Source organism: Perognathus longimembris, chromosome 13 (genome assembly GCF_023159225.1).
Source record: "Perognathus longimembris pacificus isolate PPM17 chromosome 13, ASM2315922v1, whole genome shotgun sequence".
NCBI classification, from domain to species: Eukaryota; Metazoa; Chordata; class Mammalia; order Rodentia; family Heteromyidae; genus Perognathus; species Perognathus longimembris.
The window spans coordinates 23,664,408-23,682,152 of record NC_063173.1 but is presented as its reverse complement, the minus strand read 5'-3'; the positions used below and the strand labels follow the sequence as shown (position 1 = coordinate 23,682,152).

Genomic DNA, 17,745 nt, shown 5'->3' with positions numbered 1-17,745 from the left:
CTTGGATATGTTTTCCTATGAAAAAATACAATAAGATGCCTAAGTTCCCAGGCTATTCCATGAATACCTGTCTAGTAAGTGTTCTTTGTCCATGGGGCTAGAAGGATCTAAGGAAAAGTGACTGACTTCATGCTGTCAAGAGTCAAGATGACCCTGGAAAGAGCAAGAGACTTTGGAGTAAAGCAGGAGCCTTCCCAGGGCCCCATACGTGTCCAGTGACTAAGAGGGATAAGCAGCAGCCCAGTCTGGTGCTAGGAGGGGAAAAGAAAGAACCCTTACGGAGGTGGTATTATTATGATTATTTCAATACGTGTATACAGTGTGTAATGATCAAAGCAGAGTAACTCACATTTCCATCTCTATAAGCATTTAAATGTTTGATTGACATTAAATAATTGTACATATGTCTGAGGTACGGTGTGATATTTCAGTGCCTGTGTAGAATGCATGCTAATCAAATGAGAGGGATTAATGTATTTATCTCCTTGTCATTACTTTGTGCTTGGAACATTCCAGCCCTCCCTGGTTATTCAGAAAAATATATAATAGGGTTTTGTGGACTAATGTCCTCTGTCCACTGGGCAGCACAATTCTTGAGCTTAAGTGAAATAAGTCAGATATAGAAAGAAAAATACCATATGTTCTCTCTCAAAAAATAGGAAGGAAGGGAGGAAAGAAAGAACGGAGGAAGGACCAATCTGAATATAGAATGGTGATTACTAGAGGTTGAGATGGAGGGATGGAGGGAGATGGAGTGGTGGATGACGGATATCAAAACAGTTAGCTAGAAGGAGGAAATTTTAGAAGTTTCCCAGTCCATCAGGGAGAGTGCTGATAGCTGAATGCTATTGGCCATTCCTGAGATGTCTCTTCTCGTGAGAGGTTTGGGGGCTGGGGCTGCTCCTGGCTGCAGGCACATGCATTGCGTGTGTTTTCCTCTCCTTCTTCCTCAACTTCCTGCCTTCCGTTACCAGGGAGATTCTCACTCTAGTGCCAGTCATAAGGTCCTGGAGATACAGAATTGCCCTGAAGTCACATTATCTAATGGGGCCCATCTGGACGTTCATTCAGTCTGGTTGCCCATGTGCCATACAGTCAGACTGTGGGACAGACTAGACCATCTCTCACACTGTCTGATGGTCTCACCAGCAGTGTCAGCAAGAGCTTCAGAGCACCCTAGAAGCACAGGAAGCTGAAAGGGAATGGCATCAAAGTCTAGAATCCATATTCACTCCTACAAGAAAGCAATGATGTAAGTTACTGGTGGGTGCTGAGTGATCCTATCTGCAAGCTCTTCCTGGGCCCAGCACCTGAGTGATGTAGGTAACAGTAGATATGGTCCCCATTATAAAGCAACTTATGCTCTGCTCAGAAGTCAAGAGTGGCTTACATGGAACACTCTGGCAGCAAGTTCAGAACTGTGGCCCACTTTGTACTGGCTGCCTAGCAAGACTGAGGACGCATCACCCTCATTACAACTCGGTGAGGTGTGTTGCTCTACTGTCTGCTGCTCTACTGTCCCAGCAGAGAGGACTGAGGCTCAGCAAGTGAAATTACTCTGAGGATCTTAGTCAGTAAATGGTAGAGCTCAGAGAAAGAAGCCCAAGTGGCTCTAACATTCACAGAAATTCACGTGGAAGAGACTTAAGCTGTACCTTATGCTATGGGTAGAAGGAAGAGTGGGAGAAAGTTGGAGGCACGAGTCATCATGCTCTTTCAAAGTCAGCTCAATCTATTTCCTTGCAGAAGCAGCTTTTCTCCTGGTGCTTCTTTATTTTGGGACAAGCTTTGCAGAAGTAATAAAAGAGCCAGTTTTTGCCAATCGGCCAATTTCCACCAGTTCCTTTGCCCTTTCCACAGATGCCATCCCTGTCTCTATGCCAGGCTTTGCTGGGGCACTGGACATTTGGAGATGGGCCTGGGCCTGGCCCTAGAGTCCTAGGGGAGACTGGCCAGGCCCATAAACAGTGGCTGCGTATGGAGTCAATTCCCAATGTTCCTCTGCCTTTTGTGCTACTTGCTTGGTCCTGGATCTTTCATTTCTTTTATTTACTTATTCAACAGTATTTTTGGAACTTTTCCTGTGTGCCAGGCCCCATGATGGCATTGGGGGGGAAGACACACTGGTTACAGCTACTTGTTATTTACAATCTACTAGGGGGAGGTCAGACACACAACAGTACCATGAGTGACAGGAACTTCTAGAAGGGTGTTTTGGATGCTGTACAAGTTATACACCCCACCTAGTCTTAAGGACTAGTCATTTAGCCATTGTGGTTATAAGTACAAAGGCCTCTCAGGGTGAGAAAGTCAATGTTGGGTTATTTCAAATATACTTTGTAAGGAGAGGATACCAAGACTAGTTCAGATGGGATGATATGCACTGTGCCAGACCCCTGGGGTTTCTGCTCAGGTTGATGGAGCCATGGAAGGAGTTGAAATGAAAGGAAGACGTGTCTGTTGCATCTGTATCTTTCAGTGTCCTGTGTCACGGTCAGTGTGATTGGCTGTAGTCAATATGACTGGATGTGTTTGAAGTAGGAAATGATTGGGAAAAACTGGCACAACTAGCACTTCTGTAACCCCCAAACACAGTAGAAATGCCCAAACTGGAGGAATCTTCAAAAATAACTTTTGAGTGAGTTAACTGTTAATGGTCATTATTAATTGTGTGTGTGTGTGTGTGTGTGTGTGTGTGTGTGTGTGTGTGTGTCTTCCAGTACTGTACCTTAAATTCAGGGACTAGGCACTGCCCCTTAGCTTTTTTGCTCAAGGATGGCACCTCTATCACTTGTGTGATAGTTCACTCCCCTTCTGGCTTTTTGGTAATTAATTGCAGCTAAGAGTCTCCTGGACTATCCTAAACACACTGGCTTCAAACTGTGATCTTCAAATCTCATCCTGAGTAGCTAGGATTACAGATATGAGCCACCAGCAACTGGCTCCAAGGATTTTTTTTTTAATCTCCTTATTTCTACACCATTATAGAAGGGCTTTCACTTTTGATGGCGGCTTTCAGGCCTGCCCATGTGCAATTAAACCGTCCATAGCGTCATCACACTTACAGCTCACTCTGTAATCGTGTAATTCACTTGGCATTATTTAACCAGTATTTCTTGCTTTCCTAACACTCAAGAGTTCAACACTGTCACTTTGTTCATTTTTTGTGTGTTTTGTTTTGTTTTGTTTTGTTTTTTTCTAAATCAACTCCAGGTGAATCGCCTACTCTGTGCCAAAATTGGAGAGAAATCTATTCTCGGTTGTATTCGCGCCCCTCCTACCACCTTACAATGTCATAGAGCTGTATGTGGTCCAAGAAAATGGGGCAAAGCCTCAGGTCTTCAGACCCTGACAGCTGACTATCCAGTGCTCTGCTCCCTGCACTCCAGCTGTCTGCTATGTTGGGAGAAATGCCAGAGCCCACCACAGCCTTGAGCATCTTCATAGTGACCATTCACCCCAGGGAGATGGGATGATCTTCAGAGAGACCTTTGAAACACAAGCAGCCATTAATACTAATTGCCTATTCCCTACCCTGAAGGGAGTCTGGGTTTCTGTACAGAGGCCATTCTTCCAAGAGAGGAATGAAGGGAGTGAAAAATCCTATTTCATCCTTCAACATCTCCCCACCACAGCCAGAACTGCACAGAAATTAATTATACCATAAGCATTACATATGTTGCCACTATGCCAGCTTTGAAATGGCCATTTTTAATTTTATTTATAGCACATCTTATTCCTCAAAGGAGTGCAGAGTGCTATAAGCAGAAAAACAACAGAACAGGAAAAAATATAAATTAAAAATCAGAACCAGGGAAAATGTGCAGTAGAATAAAACGTCAATTATTCATGCTTTCTGACTGCCAAATCTTCCCAAGAGGCGTTGCGATGAACGTTTGCCGAAACAGTCTCTTCTGTTGGAAGTTGCTGGCTTATTTCGCTTTGGGTGGTTTGTTGGTATGTTTGTGGTTCAGTTTGGCTGTGACAGTTTTGCAGCTAGTACCATCTTGCTGATGGCTTTGTTCTTCTTGACTCATTATTCAGGATAGATTCCCAGGAGATAGATTAGAGGATTAGAAGGTCTGGACTTATGTTGTAGCTCTAGCTACACATCAACAAATTGCTTTCTCAGTAAGTTGTACCAATTCACACTCTACTCCCAGTTTATTTTTTAGTTAGGAGTATAGCCTTAGAATGTGGAGGGCTCTTGGTTGGGGTAGAGGGCAGAGGGTGGTATACTACCTTCTGTGGCTTCAGCCCCTCTTCGTTGGTAGTAATTTTAGAAAGCCCACTCCCTGCCCTGAGCAAGTAGCTTGGAAAAACTCTAGAGAGGAAAGACTACCTTGTGTTGAGAGCTAAGTGGCTGGTGATAGTCAAGGGCAAAAGCCTGATGGTATCTTTCTATTCCCTCTACTTCTCCCAAATCAGTGATGAATGTGCTGTATTCTGTGTCTCAGATCTGGGTCCCTTATACTGTAGAATTAATCAATGACAATCATACTGTCCTTTGCAAGTAACTGTAAGTGAAATCTTGGTATTGTGGTGGGTACCTGGAGACCATCCATCCTTCTTCAAGAAAGGCAATTAAAGTAAACTTGTAGAATCATATACAAAATTGGTATTTAAAAAAAGACTATGACCATAAGACTATGATCATAGAGATTAGCAGTGGTCCCTAAGATTGGGAATCCCCCAAGAACAAAGGCCTTGTCTTCCCATCAGATAAGGAATTCTCCAAATTCAGGAGATTTCCTATTTGCTTGGAAATTCCAAGGGCATATCCTCTATCTCTCGTACATATAGGGAACTTGCTGACCACATTGTTCCTATCTCCCTCTGACTTAGAGGCCTCTAAGGGCGAGCCTGACCTTCCTCTCAATTGGGTTTCCCTCAAGCTGGGGCCACATCTCCAAGTATAGTTTGTATGTTCTAGCTGGTACAGGGTTCTTGTAACAAGGCAACAGCCAATCAGCTTCTTGGAATAGAGTTGACCATAGAGTCAAGTACACAGGCTGAGTCCTTGGCATCTGGCTCTTGGCTCCTGGTTTTTCTGCTATAATACAGCTAATTGCAGAAACAGGCTGGATGGAAACAGAGGATGGAAGAAAGCAAGGCAAATGGGAAGGTGGCAGCCAGGGACAGTCACCTCTCACTCCAGGCTGCTCTCTGAAAGCATAGGGCACTTGTGGACATCACACCCTGGGCCAAGCAGGGACAGGTGATTGGGGGTGGGATAGGCCGGACACACTAGTAATTTATGAGGTATAAAATTCAGGCAGAATTCAGGGGTCAGAGAGCCTGTCACCTATATTATCTCCTATGAGCTTGAGAAAGAGCCTGGGTCTAACAAGTAAGTATAAGTTTACAAAACCCAGGTGAAGAAACTGAGGAACAGGGAAGGCAAATGATGTGTCTGAGGACATAGAACTTATAACAGGGACTCTAGCCTTCTGTGACTTTAAGTCCAGCTCTATCTGCTCTCTATGTCCCTACGAAAGTACCTGTAAAAGATGTGAGGCACTTCTGCTAACAGAATAAGGAGGGGCCTCTGTTGCAGCAAACCAGCTATACCATCTAAACAGACTCTAGGAGCTCTAAAGCAGACCCCACTTTATGGTACCCTGAGTCTCTCCTATTTAAGTGTGAATAAGTTTGAAACTATTTTCAAGAAACAGGAGGCTAAGAAGCTCATAGAGAACATACTTGGATATACACAGGGGCAAAGGCAGAGGAAGGAGCAGCAGCTCGGTGCTCCAGAAACACATGCTGCTGACCTCACAGTTGGCCCTGGCAACCAGTCAGTCCTTTTCTAACCACTTTCCCACAAGGCTTCCTTTACCTCATCCTCGGGGAGCAGAATTAGAGCAGTTATGCCTTTATTTAAAGGCCTTAGTCTCTGAGACAGGTCAACTCTGTGGGTGGGACGGAAGCCCCGAGGGAAATGAGATAAGGAGCTAGAGGAGCTGCAGTGCATAATCTAGGAAAAGGATTTCCTCATGCACATGGTGGGGGGCGGCGGGGAGGCATTTTAGGCATCTTCCTGTTCTACATTCATTCCTCCCCACACTAACCCTAGTGCTCTTCCTTGTGCTTCCTCTACAGTTTTCATGAACACGGCCATCCCCATTGCCGCCGTCCTCATTGTAAGTGAACCTTTCCCTATTTCCTGTGCGGGAAGGGAGACATATATAGGAGAACTATTTAGGTTTGGCTCTTCTGTACAGGAACCTCAGAAGAGGTGGTGAGAGATAAACTAGGGGGTTCATCTCTCCTTATCCATCTTCAGCCTCTGCCAGGGCCCGGGTGACCTCAGGTTTAGTATCTAGAAAATCAAAATTGTCTTTTGAAACTTGATACTGATTTGTTTTCGTGATAACAATGAAATGTGATGATTATAAAACAAATGGGAAATTCAGAAAAAGAAGGCACTGCAAGAGAATATAAATCTCCCATAATCCCCCTCGTAACATCTTCAGGGTGTTTCTTTCCTATCTTTATTTTTAAGGCCTAGGATATGTCATTTCTACAAAAATAGGATTTTGTTGCACATGCAGTTGTGTAACCTGCTTTTTTAAATTTAAGAATATGCCACACATAGCTCCCCATGTCATAAAATATCATGATGCATTTTTGGTGGTTGTTTTTCTTTTTTTTTTTTTTCAAAGTGATTTTGACCAAAGCTGGGTGGTGAGCTCAGCCATGGGGGACGGTTTTGTGCCCTATAAGAAGACCCAGACCCAGGCTCCTGTCACTGCCTGCTCTGAGGGATACAGTTCTTTAAAAAGATATATTTATTTCCCCCGGGGCCCGGGGCTCTGAGCTGTGTGGTGTTCACAGCCTGTCAAGCATGCTTGGGAATTCACTTTCAGTGTGATTTATGAAGCTGATTCCTGGCCTACCATTTTGGGAACTGTGGTTAACAGACAGCAGCCAGGTAACCTAGACAGGCCCAGTGAGGAAGTGCCTTTGGAATGACTGTTTGTGGCATTTTTCCCAACTGAGGACTGGGAAAATGAGCACTCAAGAATGCCATCTAGGGCTAGGAATATGGGATAGTGGCAAGAGTGCTTGCCTCATATACATGAAACCCTGGGTTCGATTCCCCAGCACCACGTATTTAGAAAATGGCCAGAAGTGGCGCTGTGGGTCAAGTGGCAGAGTACTAGCCTTGAGCAAAAAAAGAAGTCAGGGACAGTGCTCAGGCCCTGAATCCAAGGCCCAGGACTGGAAAAAAAAATAATAATGCCATCTAGGCTGGGAATATGAAGTGCTCACCTTGTATGCATGAAGCCCTGGGTTCAATTCCTCAGCACCACATATATAGAAAAAGCCAGAAGTGGCACTGTGGCTTAAGTGGTAGAGTGCTAGCTAGCCTTGAGCAAAAAGAAGCCAGGAACAGTGCTCAGGCCCTGAGTCCAAGCCCCAGGACTGGCAAAAAACAAAACAAACAAGAATGCCATCTAGGGGCTGCGAATATGGCTTAGTGGTAGAGTGCTTGCCTTGAATACATGAAGCCCTGGGTTCGGTTCCTCAGCACCACATAAACAGAAAAATCTGGAAGTGGTGCTGAGGCTCAAGTGGTAGAGTGATAGCCTTGAGCAAAAAGAAGCCAGGGACAGTGAGCAGGCCCTGAGTCCAAGCCCCAGGACTGGCAAAAAAGAAAAAACAAAAAAAGAATGCCATCTGAGGAGGGTACCTAACCCCATGTCCCCTCCCTGCTCATTGCTGGCCAGTAGGGGCCGAACCTGGAGGGAGCAGCCCTGCCTCCAGCAGAAGTCCTGAGCTTCCAAGAGGCATTTCAGGGAGAAGATGGAGAATAGATATCTCTAATCCAAAGGTCCCCTAAGTGACCTTCCCTACCAGCACCACCCGGGTTCTATTCTCAAGGCTGTTTCCAGTGTGGGAAGGGAAGTAGCCCCTGAGACACCTTAATCTCACTTGTGCCTCTATCCTGTGCCTCTATCCACAGACCTTCGTGGGCCATGTCAGCTTCTTCAAAGAGTCTGACTTCTCACCCTCCGTGGCCTTTGCTTCCCTCTCCCTCTTTCATATCCTGGTCACACCGCTCTTCCTGCTGTCCAGTGTGGTCCGGTCCACAGTCAAAGCTCTAGTGAGGTGAGAGGAGGGTCTGAACAAGGGCACTGGATAGGCTTATGGGTCTTTCTCTAGCAATCGCTGGGACTACAGATGTTTGTCCCAGTACACACTTCCCCATTGATCTGAGGCCCTCTGAAACTGATCGTGGCTGGTCCAAGGGACACAGACCATTTAAGATTTCCAGAACATATCTGCATGCCTCCAAGGAGGGGGGGGGGACTCACTATCACCTCCAAGACAGTTCTGGCAAAAAATAAATAAATAAAAATACAATTATGAGCTGAAATTAATATCCTCATAAATTCCACCCAGTGATCTTAGTTCTGCTTTACAAAGCCACCCGGAATAAGCATCCCCTAGGTGCCTACTGAGTTTCTATTCTCCCCTGGCTAAGCAACTGCTGTTCTTTCCATGATCCCAGAGCCTTCCCAGCCCTGCTAGTGCAGCTGCTTCTCTCCAGCCCCCGAGCTATTCTCTGTGCGTCCATAGTTCTGGGTTCTAGAACCTAGAGATAATGCTCACAGTCTCACCCAGAGGTGTCACCTTCTTGAGAATGGAAACCTGAGTGCACAGGCAGACTCTTCTGGGTCACCTTTACCTGGAGAAGGAAGCTCTCCAAGGACTTTGGAACTTGTGCTACCTTGGAGGAGAGCTGGCCATGTCCTTACCCAGACATAGCAAATGTCCTGAGTCTTCAGTAAACATCCCATTGTCTTAGGGGATCCTGGCAGGTCCTGGACAGCTGACAGGAAGGAATAATTATTGGAATGAAGTGGTGGATAGGAGTAGAGGGGAGAGCAACTTGTCCCCTGCTCTAGCTTTCAAAGACAGGATTCTAGGATTCAAAGACAAAAGTAGAGTTAGAAGCATGGTTTGAGTGGTGGAGTGTCTGCCTAGCAAGCAGGAAGGCCTGAGTTAAAACCCCAGAACCAGCATCATGAAAAAAAAAAGACACAACAGGCATAACATAATGAAATTATATCAAAGGAGTATTTGGCCAGACAGTGAGTTTCTCTGTGCTGCTTCAGTTTATCGGCCAGGACATTGAGATTTCTTTTTTTTTTTTTTTTTTTTGGCCAGTCCTGGGCCTTGGACTCAGGGCCTGAGCACTGTCCCTGGCTTCTTCCCGCTCAAGGCTAGCACTCCGCCACTTGAGCCACAGCGCCGCTTCTGGCCGTTTTCTGTATATGTGGTGCTGGGGAATCGAACCTAGGGCCTCGTGTATCCGAGGCAGGCACTCTTGCCACTAGGCTATATCCCCAGCCCAGACATTGAGATTTCTGATGTGCATCCTTACCTCGTCGCCCCCATTCCAGCCCTATCATTCTTTGTTCATACCCCAGATGCAATGATGCTTCACCTGTTAGAAATCCATGCCACTGATCTGGAAGTAGCATATTCTCAAATGCTCCAAAATCTACTCTTTCTAGAAACAGAACATCTGGGTAGCTGAGGCCTGAGGGAGCTCAAGCTTTTGTCTAAAGATGAGAAAGAAGACACCCTCTAAGATGAAGGCTAGGTCCACCTTTCTCTGTTGTTTGCTCTTAGAATACAGGATAGTGAGGCAAGGAGGCAGGGCCTGGGTTCTGCCCCTCAGAGGACAAGTGCTCATCGCAGACGAGTCCTGGGTCATAGCTCCTTTTCAGACTATTCATTTAGGATGTATGTCTGGCTCCAGGCCTTTTGGACATTTAGCAGAAGGGAAGAAGGGATAGAAATAATTCTCAAGCCTCCTGAGACAAGCTTCCACAGGCAAGATTGGGTGAGAATGGACCAAAATGGGAAGCTCTAGGTGCTGCCTCCTAGTCGATCGGAAAATTTTTCTGGGGGAGAGGAGAGAATAGCCACCGCTACATGAGATGAGAGAAATAACATCTACCCCAATAGCTTGTGATGGGGGTTCGGTTCTATCATGCTTCTGTAGCAATTAACATAGCATCTAGCATGTAGTACACACTCACAAAATACTAGTTTTGTTAATAATCAAGTTTTAATCCTAATTAATCTTGATGCCAGCCAACCTTTACCCTGATAGTAACTAATAAACACCAACACAAATCCTTCTTAAGTTCAATGATCCAAATGAACTACCATTAAGACTAAACTAATTCAAAAAACTAACCAAAGACATCTCTAGGCTAGACTAGCCTACTCCAGCTAATGGTTAACCCCAAAGAAAAGCACTGGTAACATTTTATCCACTCTCAAGAAGGTGCCAAGTGCCTGTTCCCCTCCAGTGTGGGCTTTGTGGGTGCCACCTGTGGACCCGGCTCTTTCTCAGAGCTGCATGCTCAGGCCACATCCCCCTCCTTCTCACCTCCTCTGCCTTTGGCAGGGGTGAGGGGAGTCTTTGTGTTTCCATTGCAGTGTGCAAAAGCTAAGTGAATTCCTGTCCAGTGCAGAGATTCGCGAGGAGCAGTGTGCTCCCCGTGAGCCAGCACCCCAGGGTCAAGCCAGCAAGTACCAGGCTGTGGTGAGTGCCTGGCCTGCCCAAACTACTCCTGGCATGTTCCTCTAAGACCCGAAGCTCATGCCCTGCTGCTTTATGCTCCCACCCCCATCCCCACCAGAAGAGGAGTTCCAAACCCAGTGGACTCTCACCTCCTCACCCTCCCTAGCCCCTAAAGGTTGTAAACCGCAAGCGTCCAGCCCGGGAGGATAGTCGGGACCTTATGAGTCCACTGCAGAGGCTGGCCCCCAGTGCAGAAGGGGACATTGACAACTGCTGTGTCCAGGTGAGTCTCTGACCTTGTACCTGACACCAGCACCAACTCCCAGGAAAGTTCATTCAGCACATGTGAGGCCAGAGCCCTGCAGACCTCTGCATAGAGGTCACCTTGCCTGTCTCTAGGAACATTGTTTTCATCTCCACCTCACAGGGGCCTCCTGCCTTCCTTTGGGGAAGGTGCCTTGGGTAGGAGCCAGTCCCCAAACCCCTGCCTTGAAAGTGTTTCAGGGAGTAGAATCAGAGTAAGGCGGAGGCTTTCATAAAGGATGGGAAGCCAAAGACTATTCACGGTGAGAACCCCACTCCTCTCTGTCTTCCTGTGCGCCATGGGGCGTGGCCCATGAAGATCATTGGAGGCTTCTTCACCTGGACCCCTGATGGAATCCCCATGCTGTCCAACATCACCATTCGTATCCCTCGAGGTATGGCCCCTTGCCCCGGCATACACCCCCTCCCCAGAGAGAGGAAAAGCAAAGTCACCATTTCCTGAGTGCCTATCCCTGCTCACTCATGGCGGACTTATGAGATCTAAGCACTTAGAGAGGCGTGTGCTGTACCTTCGAGGCATCTGCCTGCTTGGTTGGAGTGCAGCAGCAGGACAGGCTGGGACAGCAGAACCTTGACGTCAGCACTGACAATGATCAATTCAGGAAAAGGTCAGGCTTGAATAGCCAACGAAGTCATGTGGATGAGATAGGGGATTTGCTAATGAGTAGGATCCTTCAGTCCTGACTTAAGGGGGACATTCTATGAGAGGCTGTGCTGTAAGAAAATATGGAGGTAGGTTTGAGGGTGGAGCTGAGATGACATTTGGGTAGGTGGGGCTCCAAGGAGTTAGACTCACCCTGGGGATCATGTAAGTGAGAAGCAAGAAAGAGGACATCAGAGTGAAGGAAGGACCTAAGAAACAAGAGGATGCTGTCAAGTTCCAGAAGGAAAGATTCAAAATGCAGGAGAGGACTTCTTGGGGATTCCAAAAGGAGAACAGAAAATGAGGGCATCAGGGTTGGCTGTATCTTTGTCTGTATATCCTTCTGGGTTATGGTTAGTTAGTCAAACTCTCCCAGCTCCTTTCTCATCTCCTGCCCTCTTGCAGGTCAGCTGACCATGATCGTGGGGCAGGTAGGCTGTGGCAAGTCCTCACTCCTCCTTGCCACGCTGGGAGAGATGCAGAAGGTCTCAGGGGCTGTCTTCTGGAACAGGTAACAAGTCCATTCTCCAGTCTTGATTAGTAGGGTGCCCTCCTCAACTGTTCTATCTATGGAGGATGCATCATGCATTTATTGACTTCCCACTGCGCATTTAGTCAGTGCATCTTTAGTATTTATTTATATCACATTCTCAGTGGGTGATATGACACATTCTTTGCTAAGTCCTTTGCATGTACTATTTCACTTAATCTATATCATAATGAGCAAGGTAAGTACTGTTACTAGGCCTTGGTGTATGAATGAGGGTTAAATTAATTGCTCCAATTCACGCAGCTACTAAGGGAGAGTTCTATTTGACCCTACCTCCCATGTTCACTCAGCTACACTTTCAGTGTGGGAACTTGCAATGTAACATTGGTTTCTGGCTTGGTTATGAGCAAAGTTGACACAGACCATCCAGTGGTTATGTGAAAACCAAGAGATAACCCAGACAAACAGTGGTGGTAGAGGGGGCAAAGGTCACTATCTTAATTAAAGAGATAAAACCCCAGACTGAGTCCAGCATGAATCTATTATTTATAACCACCTACTTCTACACTGCACTGAAGTTTGTTGATAAAAAGATGCATATAATGAGGCTGTGTGTGTGTGCGCGCGCGCGAGCGTACGTGCGTGCACACATACGTGTATGAGTGCGCATATGGCATTGCTGGAGCTTAGAATTTGGGACATCTCTCTGGCTTTTTCACTCAAGACTGGCACTTTACCATTTGAGCCACACCTCAACTTCCAGGTTTTTGCTAGTTAAATGGAGAGATAAAAGTCTCGGACTTTTCTGCTCAGGCTGGCTTCCAACTGTGGTCCTTAGATCTCTCCTCCTAAATAGCAAGGATGACAGACCTGAGCCACCAATGTCTGGCTAATAGGGCTTTTTAAAAATTATTTTTTAAAGAGCTATGAAATAAAGAGGGTACAAAGGTATTCATGTAACGCCACAAAGCCTGACTCTTCCAGGAGAAAGACATCTCACGCACCCTACTGGCGTTTGTATTCTCACTCAGGAATAGGATTGCTGCCAGATCCTTAGCGGGACAGATTTTCTCTGCTAGTCATTTTTAGGGGAAAATTATCACCAAAGATGTCAATTACTCATCAGTTTGAGTACAGAAATGAGCTGGGACAAAAATCTTGGGCCCAATGTCTGAATACCAACATGTCCCTGATCCCTTTCTTCTTGTCCTCCTTCCTACCTTCTTCTTCACAGCTGCATAGCTGGTCAGAAGAGATGGTAGGTGACTTTCCATGGACTCAGTCTTGCTAGCTGAACCTCAGCCTTGCCAGTTCAGCCCCACATGTCCTCCAAGATATGCCCATCATCAAGGTCTTACTGCTTCCACTCTCTGTCTAGTAGCCCAGCCCAGGAGATGCAAGGGACTTCATCAGAGCAGCTAACACTGGGCACTTATCAGATGCAAGCCTTTGTGCCAGGCACTGCATTGCCTCAGTCTTTGTCACACCCTATGAGATAAGGACAATTGCTATTCCCATCTACAGAAGAGGAAAGTAAGTTGAAGAAAATGGTACCTAGCTCAAGTGGCAGAAGTGGGATATGTAGCTGGATTCCAGCACTTGATCTTCCACTATGAACATAAGCATTGTGAACGAATAACTGTTCCCCAACAGTCAGTCCAAAGGCCAGAAACCTCTGTGCTGTGATACATACACTTGTTTCCTCAGCAGAGCCAGTGGGTCTTCAAGGTTCTGTCATCAACACTTATGCTCCTCAACAGGTGACTCATATCCCACCCAGCTCCTACCTCTGTTCAAGACTGGGTTTGGAGACTGTGGTGCCCAGATTTATTGCCCCAGAATCCTCATTGCTCTAAACAGGCCAGCTCCTGCCCAGGCACAGTAGGGACATCCAGTATCTTTTAGCCAGCCTTAGAAAGCTGTGAGTGCGTGTTACAAACTCCCTTTGTGGTCCTATTTCTCCACATTGATGTTTTCACTCACTGAACATGGGCTGAGCACTTGCTCTGTGACAGAGCCTCTACACAAATAACAGGAATGCAAGGATGGTTAAGGTGTAGCCTCTGATCTGAAGGAAAAAGAGAAAACATCAGTGTGATGCTAGAGCTCATAGGAATAACAATGATTTCTGTACTTGACTAGAAAAGGCCCACTGTGGATGTAATGTGCAAGCCTTGGAGATGAGTATGGGATCATCCAACAGAAAAGGCAGGGGTGACCAAGTGCCTGTGGCTAATGCCTGTAATCCTAGCTATTCAGGAGGCTGAGATCTAAGGATCACAGTTCAAAGCCAGCCCAAGAAGATAAATCCATGAGACTCTTATCACCAAAAAGCTGAAAGTGGAAGTGTAACTCTAGTGGTAGAGGGTCAGCCTTGAGAAGATAAAGCCAAACAAGATCACAGGCCCTGAGTTCAAGCCCCATACTGGCACAAAAACAGAAAGGAAGGAAGGGGGAAAGGAGAGAGTGACAAGAGGAAGGAAGGGAAAGAAAAGAAAGAAAAGGCAGAGGTGGAAGAGGAAAGTGATCCAGGTAAGCATGTGGACAAAGGCTTGCTGCTATTAAAGAGCATGGTTCTATGTGCCTGGAATACTGGGGGAAGAGTTCTGGAGACCAGATTGCAGAAGTAAATTTGATTTTGATTAGACATGGGAAGTGAGATTTAGCCCAAAGGCTGGAGAAAATGAGAGAGGAATGGGACAGAGAGGGAGAGGGAGAATGAATATGAATGAGAGAAGAGGTTGCAGGAAAGGAAGCCAGATATGAGCTTATTGCCCTGGCTGAGAGAAAGAATTGAAGCAGACATGATTCTGTTGTTAGTCCCACAAAGTCCTGGGTAGACCCACATCCTTTCCATTACTAGGAGAAGCTCCACACCTCAGATATTGGGCCTTTCTTTGGTCAGCAGAGAGATGGTATGCTTGCAAAGTGAGCCAAGAAAAAAATAGCTTCTGATCTAGCTGCCCCTCCTGACATTCTGTGAACCTGCAGCCAGAGGTGAGGGCAATACCAGACCATGCCAGTGATTCTTATCCCTACCAGGGCTAAGCCCTTGGCGACCAGACAGCCACAAAGAGTTCCAGGAGGCACAAGGCAGGAAGTTGGGGGATTTGGAAGCACAGCCAAGAATGCTCTGGGGAAATGGGGTTTGGTTTATTGGTACAACTGTTCATTTATTTCTCCAGGGACCAAATGAACTAAGTATGGCTGAGCAGAAAGGAGCAAATACTGTGGAGCCAAGCCACCCGGGTTTCCATTTGTTCTCTGTGCTTTGGAAAATTCCATAAGCTTTATGTGCCAGTTTCCCCTTTTAACTTGTAGGACTGATGTGAGGATTAACCTAGCATGTAGAAAGTGCCCTGTAAATATTATTATAAACATTATTATTTAACAGTGTACATCTTTGCCAAGAACAAAATTCCCTACTGTTATTTTAATTATATTTCAGCCTATATCTCAAGAGATGATGGTAAGCTCCATAGAAACAATGACTATATATCTTTTTGTCTCTCTGTACCTATAATAACATAGTAAATGAAGTCATGAACTAAATGAATGAATCAGGAGTAACTTATAACCCCAAAGAGACTTACTATAAATTTATCTTCGTGTATCTCTCTCCCACATGTCTTTGCCCAAGCTGTTCTTTAGCCTAAACCCTGAGCTTCTCCGTCAACATTTGGGGGAGGGGGGTGTTGTTGTTTGTTTTTGTACTGGTCCTGGGACCATGAACTCAGGGCCTAGGTTCTGTCCTTGAGCTTTTTTTTTTTTTCCCCCTTAAGGCTAGTGTTCTACAGCCACAGCACCACTTCTGTTTGTTTGTTTTGTTTTGTTTTTTTCTGAGTGGTTAATTGGAGATAAGAGTCTCATGGACCTTTCTGATTCAGGCGACTTTGAACTGCAATCCTCAAATCTCAGTCTCCTGAGTAGCTAGGATTACAAGTGTGAACCACCAACCCCCAGCTCCAGCAATACTTGAATGAGTGAATCCTATTAGCATATGCCTCCTACTGTCTCATGATTATTTGCTAATCTCTCCTGCCCCATGCCACTGGTTTCCTTGAAGCTTTATGTTATACCCATGGGTCCAATACACAATGTATATTTTTGGGAACTGATCTGTGTAGGCTACATAGGGAACTATCAAGTCTCTGGCTCAGGGAGTCCTAGGTAGACAGGAGCAGATGGAACCCGAGTGGACACTGAGGCCCCATTAGCTGAGAACTACTACCGCATCCCTGAGCATCCTGACTCTGGGTCTCAGCCTTTTGGCTCCCAAGCATTCAATTGAATGTGTCATAACCCTGCCTGGCTGTCTCCTTTGATAAACTGTCAACCTGGGAATTTACAAACTCTTTTTGTAATCTTTAAGAAGAAAACATGTTAGTAAAAGGTCAATGTTAGTAGATATATGCAGATGGAATTTCTTCCAGGAAATAAAGAATAGGAACAACGATATTGGAAGCAGAGTGATTTTAAGTGCTATCTCCCCCCTCCCCCCCAACCCCCCCACCCCCCCCCCCTCCACCCTCCACCCCCCCCCACCACCCCGGCCAGGGACCAGCAGGAAGCAAGGATTTAGAAAAGCTTTGGAAGGGAGGATCCCCATTCCCACGAGGAACTGAAAATCTCCAGATTTCCTGAGGCTCTCTACTGCCCTACCCCTACCACCCACCAACTCTCCTATTACCAATGTCTGCTGACCCAGGGGGCCTGAGTCCTTTTTGCGCTGGGCCTGCCTCAGAGCCCATTGCCTGGTTGTAATTGGTGTAAAGAATGTCTGCCAAGGCCCGTGATTCCCCAAGAGTGAGGGGGAAGAAAAAGGCCCTTTTCAGCACTACTGTGAGATCTGATTTGCCCCACAGGCTCTGGCACTTTTAGAGTAGAAAGGTCAGGGGTGCCCCTGGTTTCCTGGAGGAGGTGGTGTGGCAAGAAGAATGGAGATGACTACCCTAGCTTGGAAAACAGATGTCCTCTGGTTATAGTCCTGATTCTGCCACTCCCTAGCTCTCTGAACTTGGGCACGTTTCTTCACTTCTCTGGGGCTCAGTTTCTTACTCTGGACAGGAAAAATACTTTTCTCAAATATTTGGGACTAATGGCATTAACTGAACAGAGAACTATGGGTGAAAGCAATGTTTTAGGACAGGCAAGGGCCTGCCAAAGGCAGAGCACATGGACTACAGAGGCCTGCAAAGTCCTAACCTCAGTTTCCCCATTTTACCTTTTATGTATGACATAGATCTTAACTGAGTGTTGGGGCAACTTTGAAGACTTAAGCAATGGGCTGCAAAGACAATGTCTCTCAGTTCTCCAACCTCACATCCTCCCTTCCAACCACCTACATGCTGTATTTACAACATATTCTCAGTAAGGCTATATCTCCACCCCCATCTGACAGAGAAGGAAATGGAAGCTCCTCTCAGTAAAAGGACTTGCCTTGGGTTTCACAGCCAGTGAGCAGACAAGCCTCTTGATTCAGTCTGCCCACCTCTCCACCCTGTCTACCTCCATAGTTGCGTCCTCTTTCACCTGACACTTCCCTCCCTCTTCCTCCATTGCCCAACCTCCAAGATTCAGCTCAGCTCTGCCATGCTAGGAACTTTTCCTAGAGCAAAATTTTGCTCTGACTCTACAACAATTCACATTAAATTAGAGAAGATACACAAGTATCTTTTTAAAACCACCTAATCCCCCTAAAGTTTCCCATCTTTTCTCTATGTATTTGTATACATGTCT

At 46.1% G+C, this 17,745-nt stretch overlaps 1 protein-coding gene across 1 annotated transcript in view; it reads left to right on the top strand.

Moving 5' to 3' along the window:
• Abcc8 (ATP binding cassette subfamily C member 8) overlaps positions 1-17,745 on the top strand; it is a 73,715-nt gene that overhangs the window by 31,552 nt on the left and 24,418 nt on the right. The window contains exons 11-16 of the mRNA XM_048360211.1: positions 6,103-6,143; positions 7,970-8,115; positions 10,465-10,570; positions 10,716-10,832; positions 11,172-11,247; positions 11,922-12,027. Coding sequence (XP_048216168.1) covers positions 6,103-6,143; positions 7,970-8,115; positions 10,465-10,570; positions 10,716-10,832; positions 11,172-11,247; positions 11,922-12,027 — 592 coding nt within the window. The remainder of the gene's footprint in view (positions 1-6,102; positions 6,144-7,969; positions 8,116-10,464; positions 10,571-10,715; positions 10,833-11,171; positions 11,248-11,921; positions 12,028-17,745) is intronic.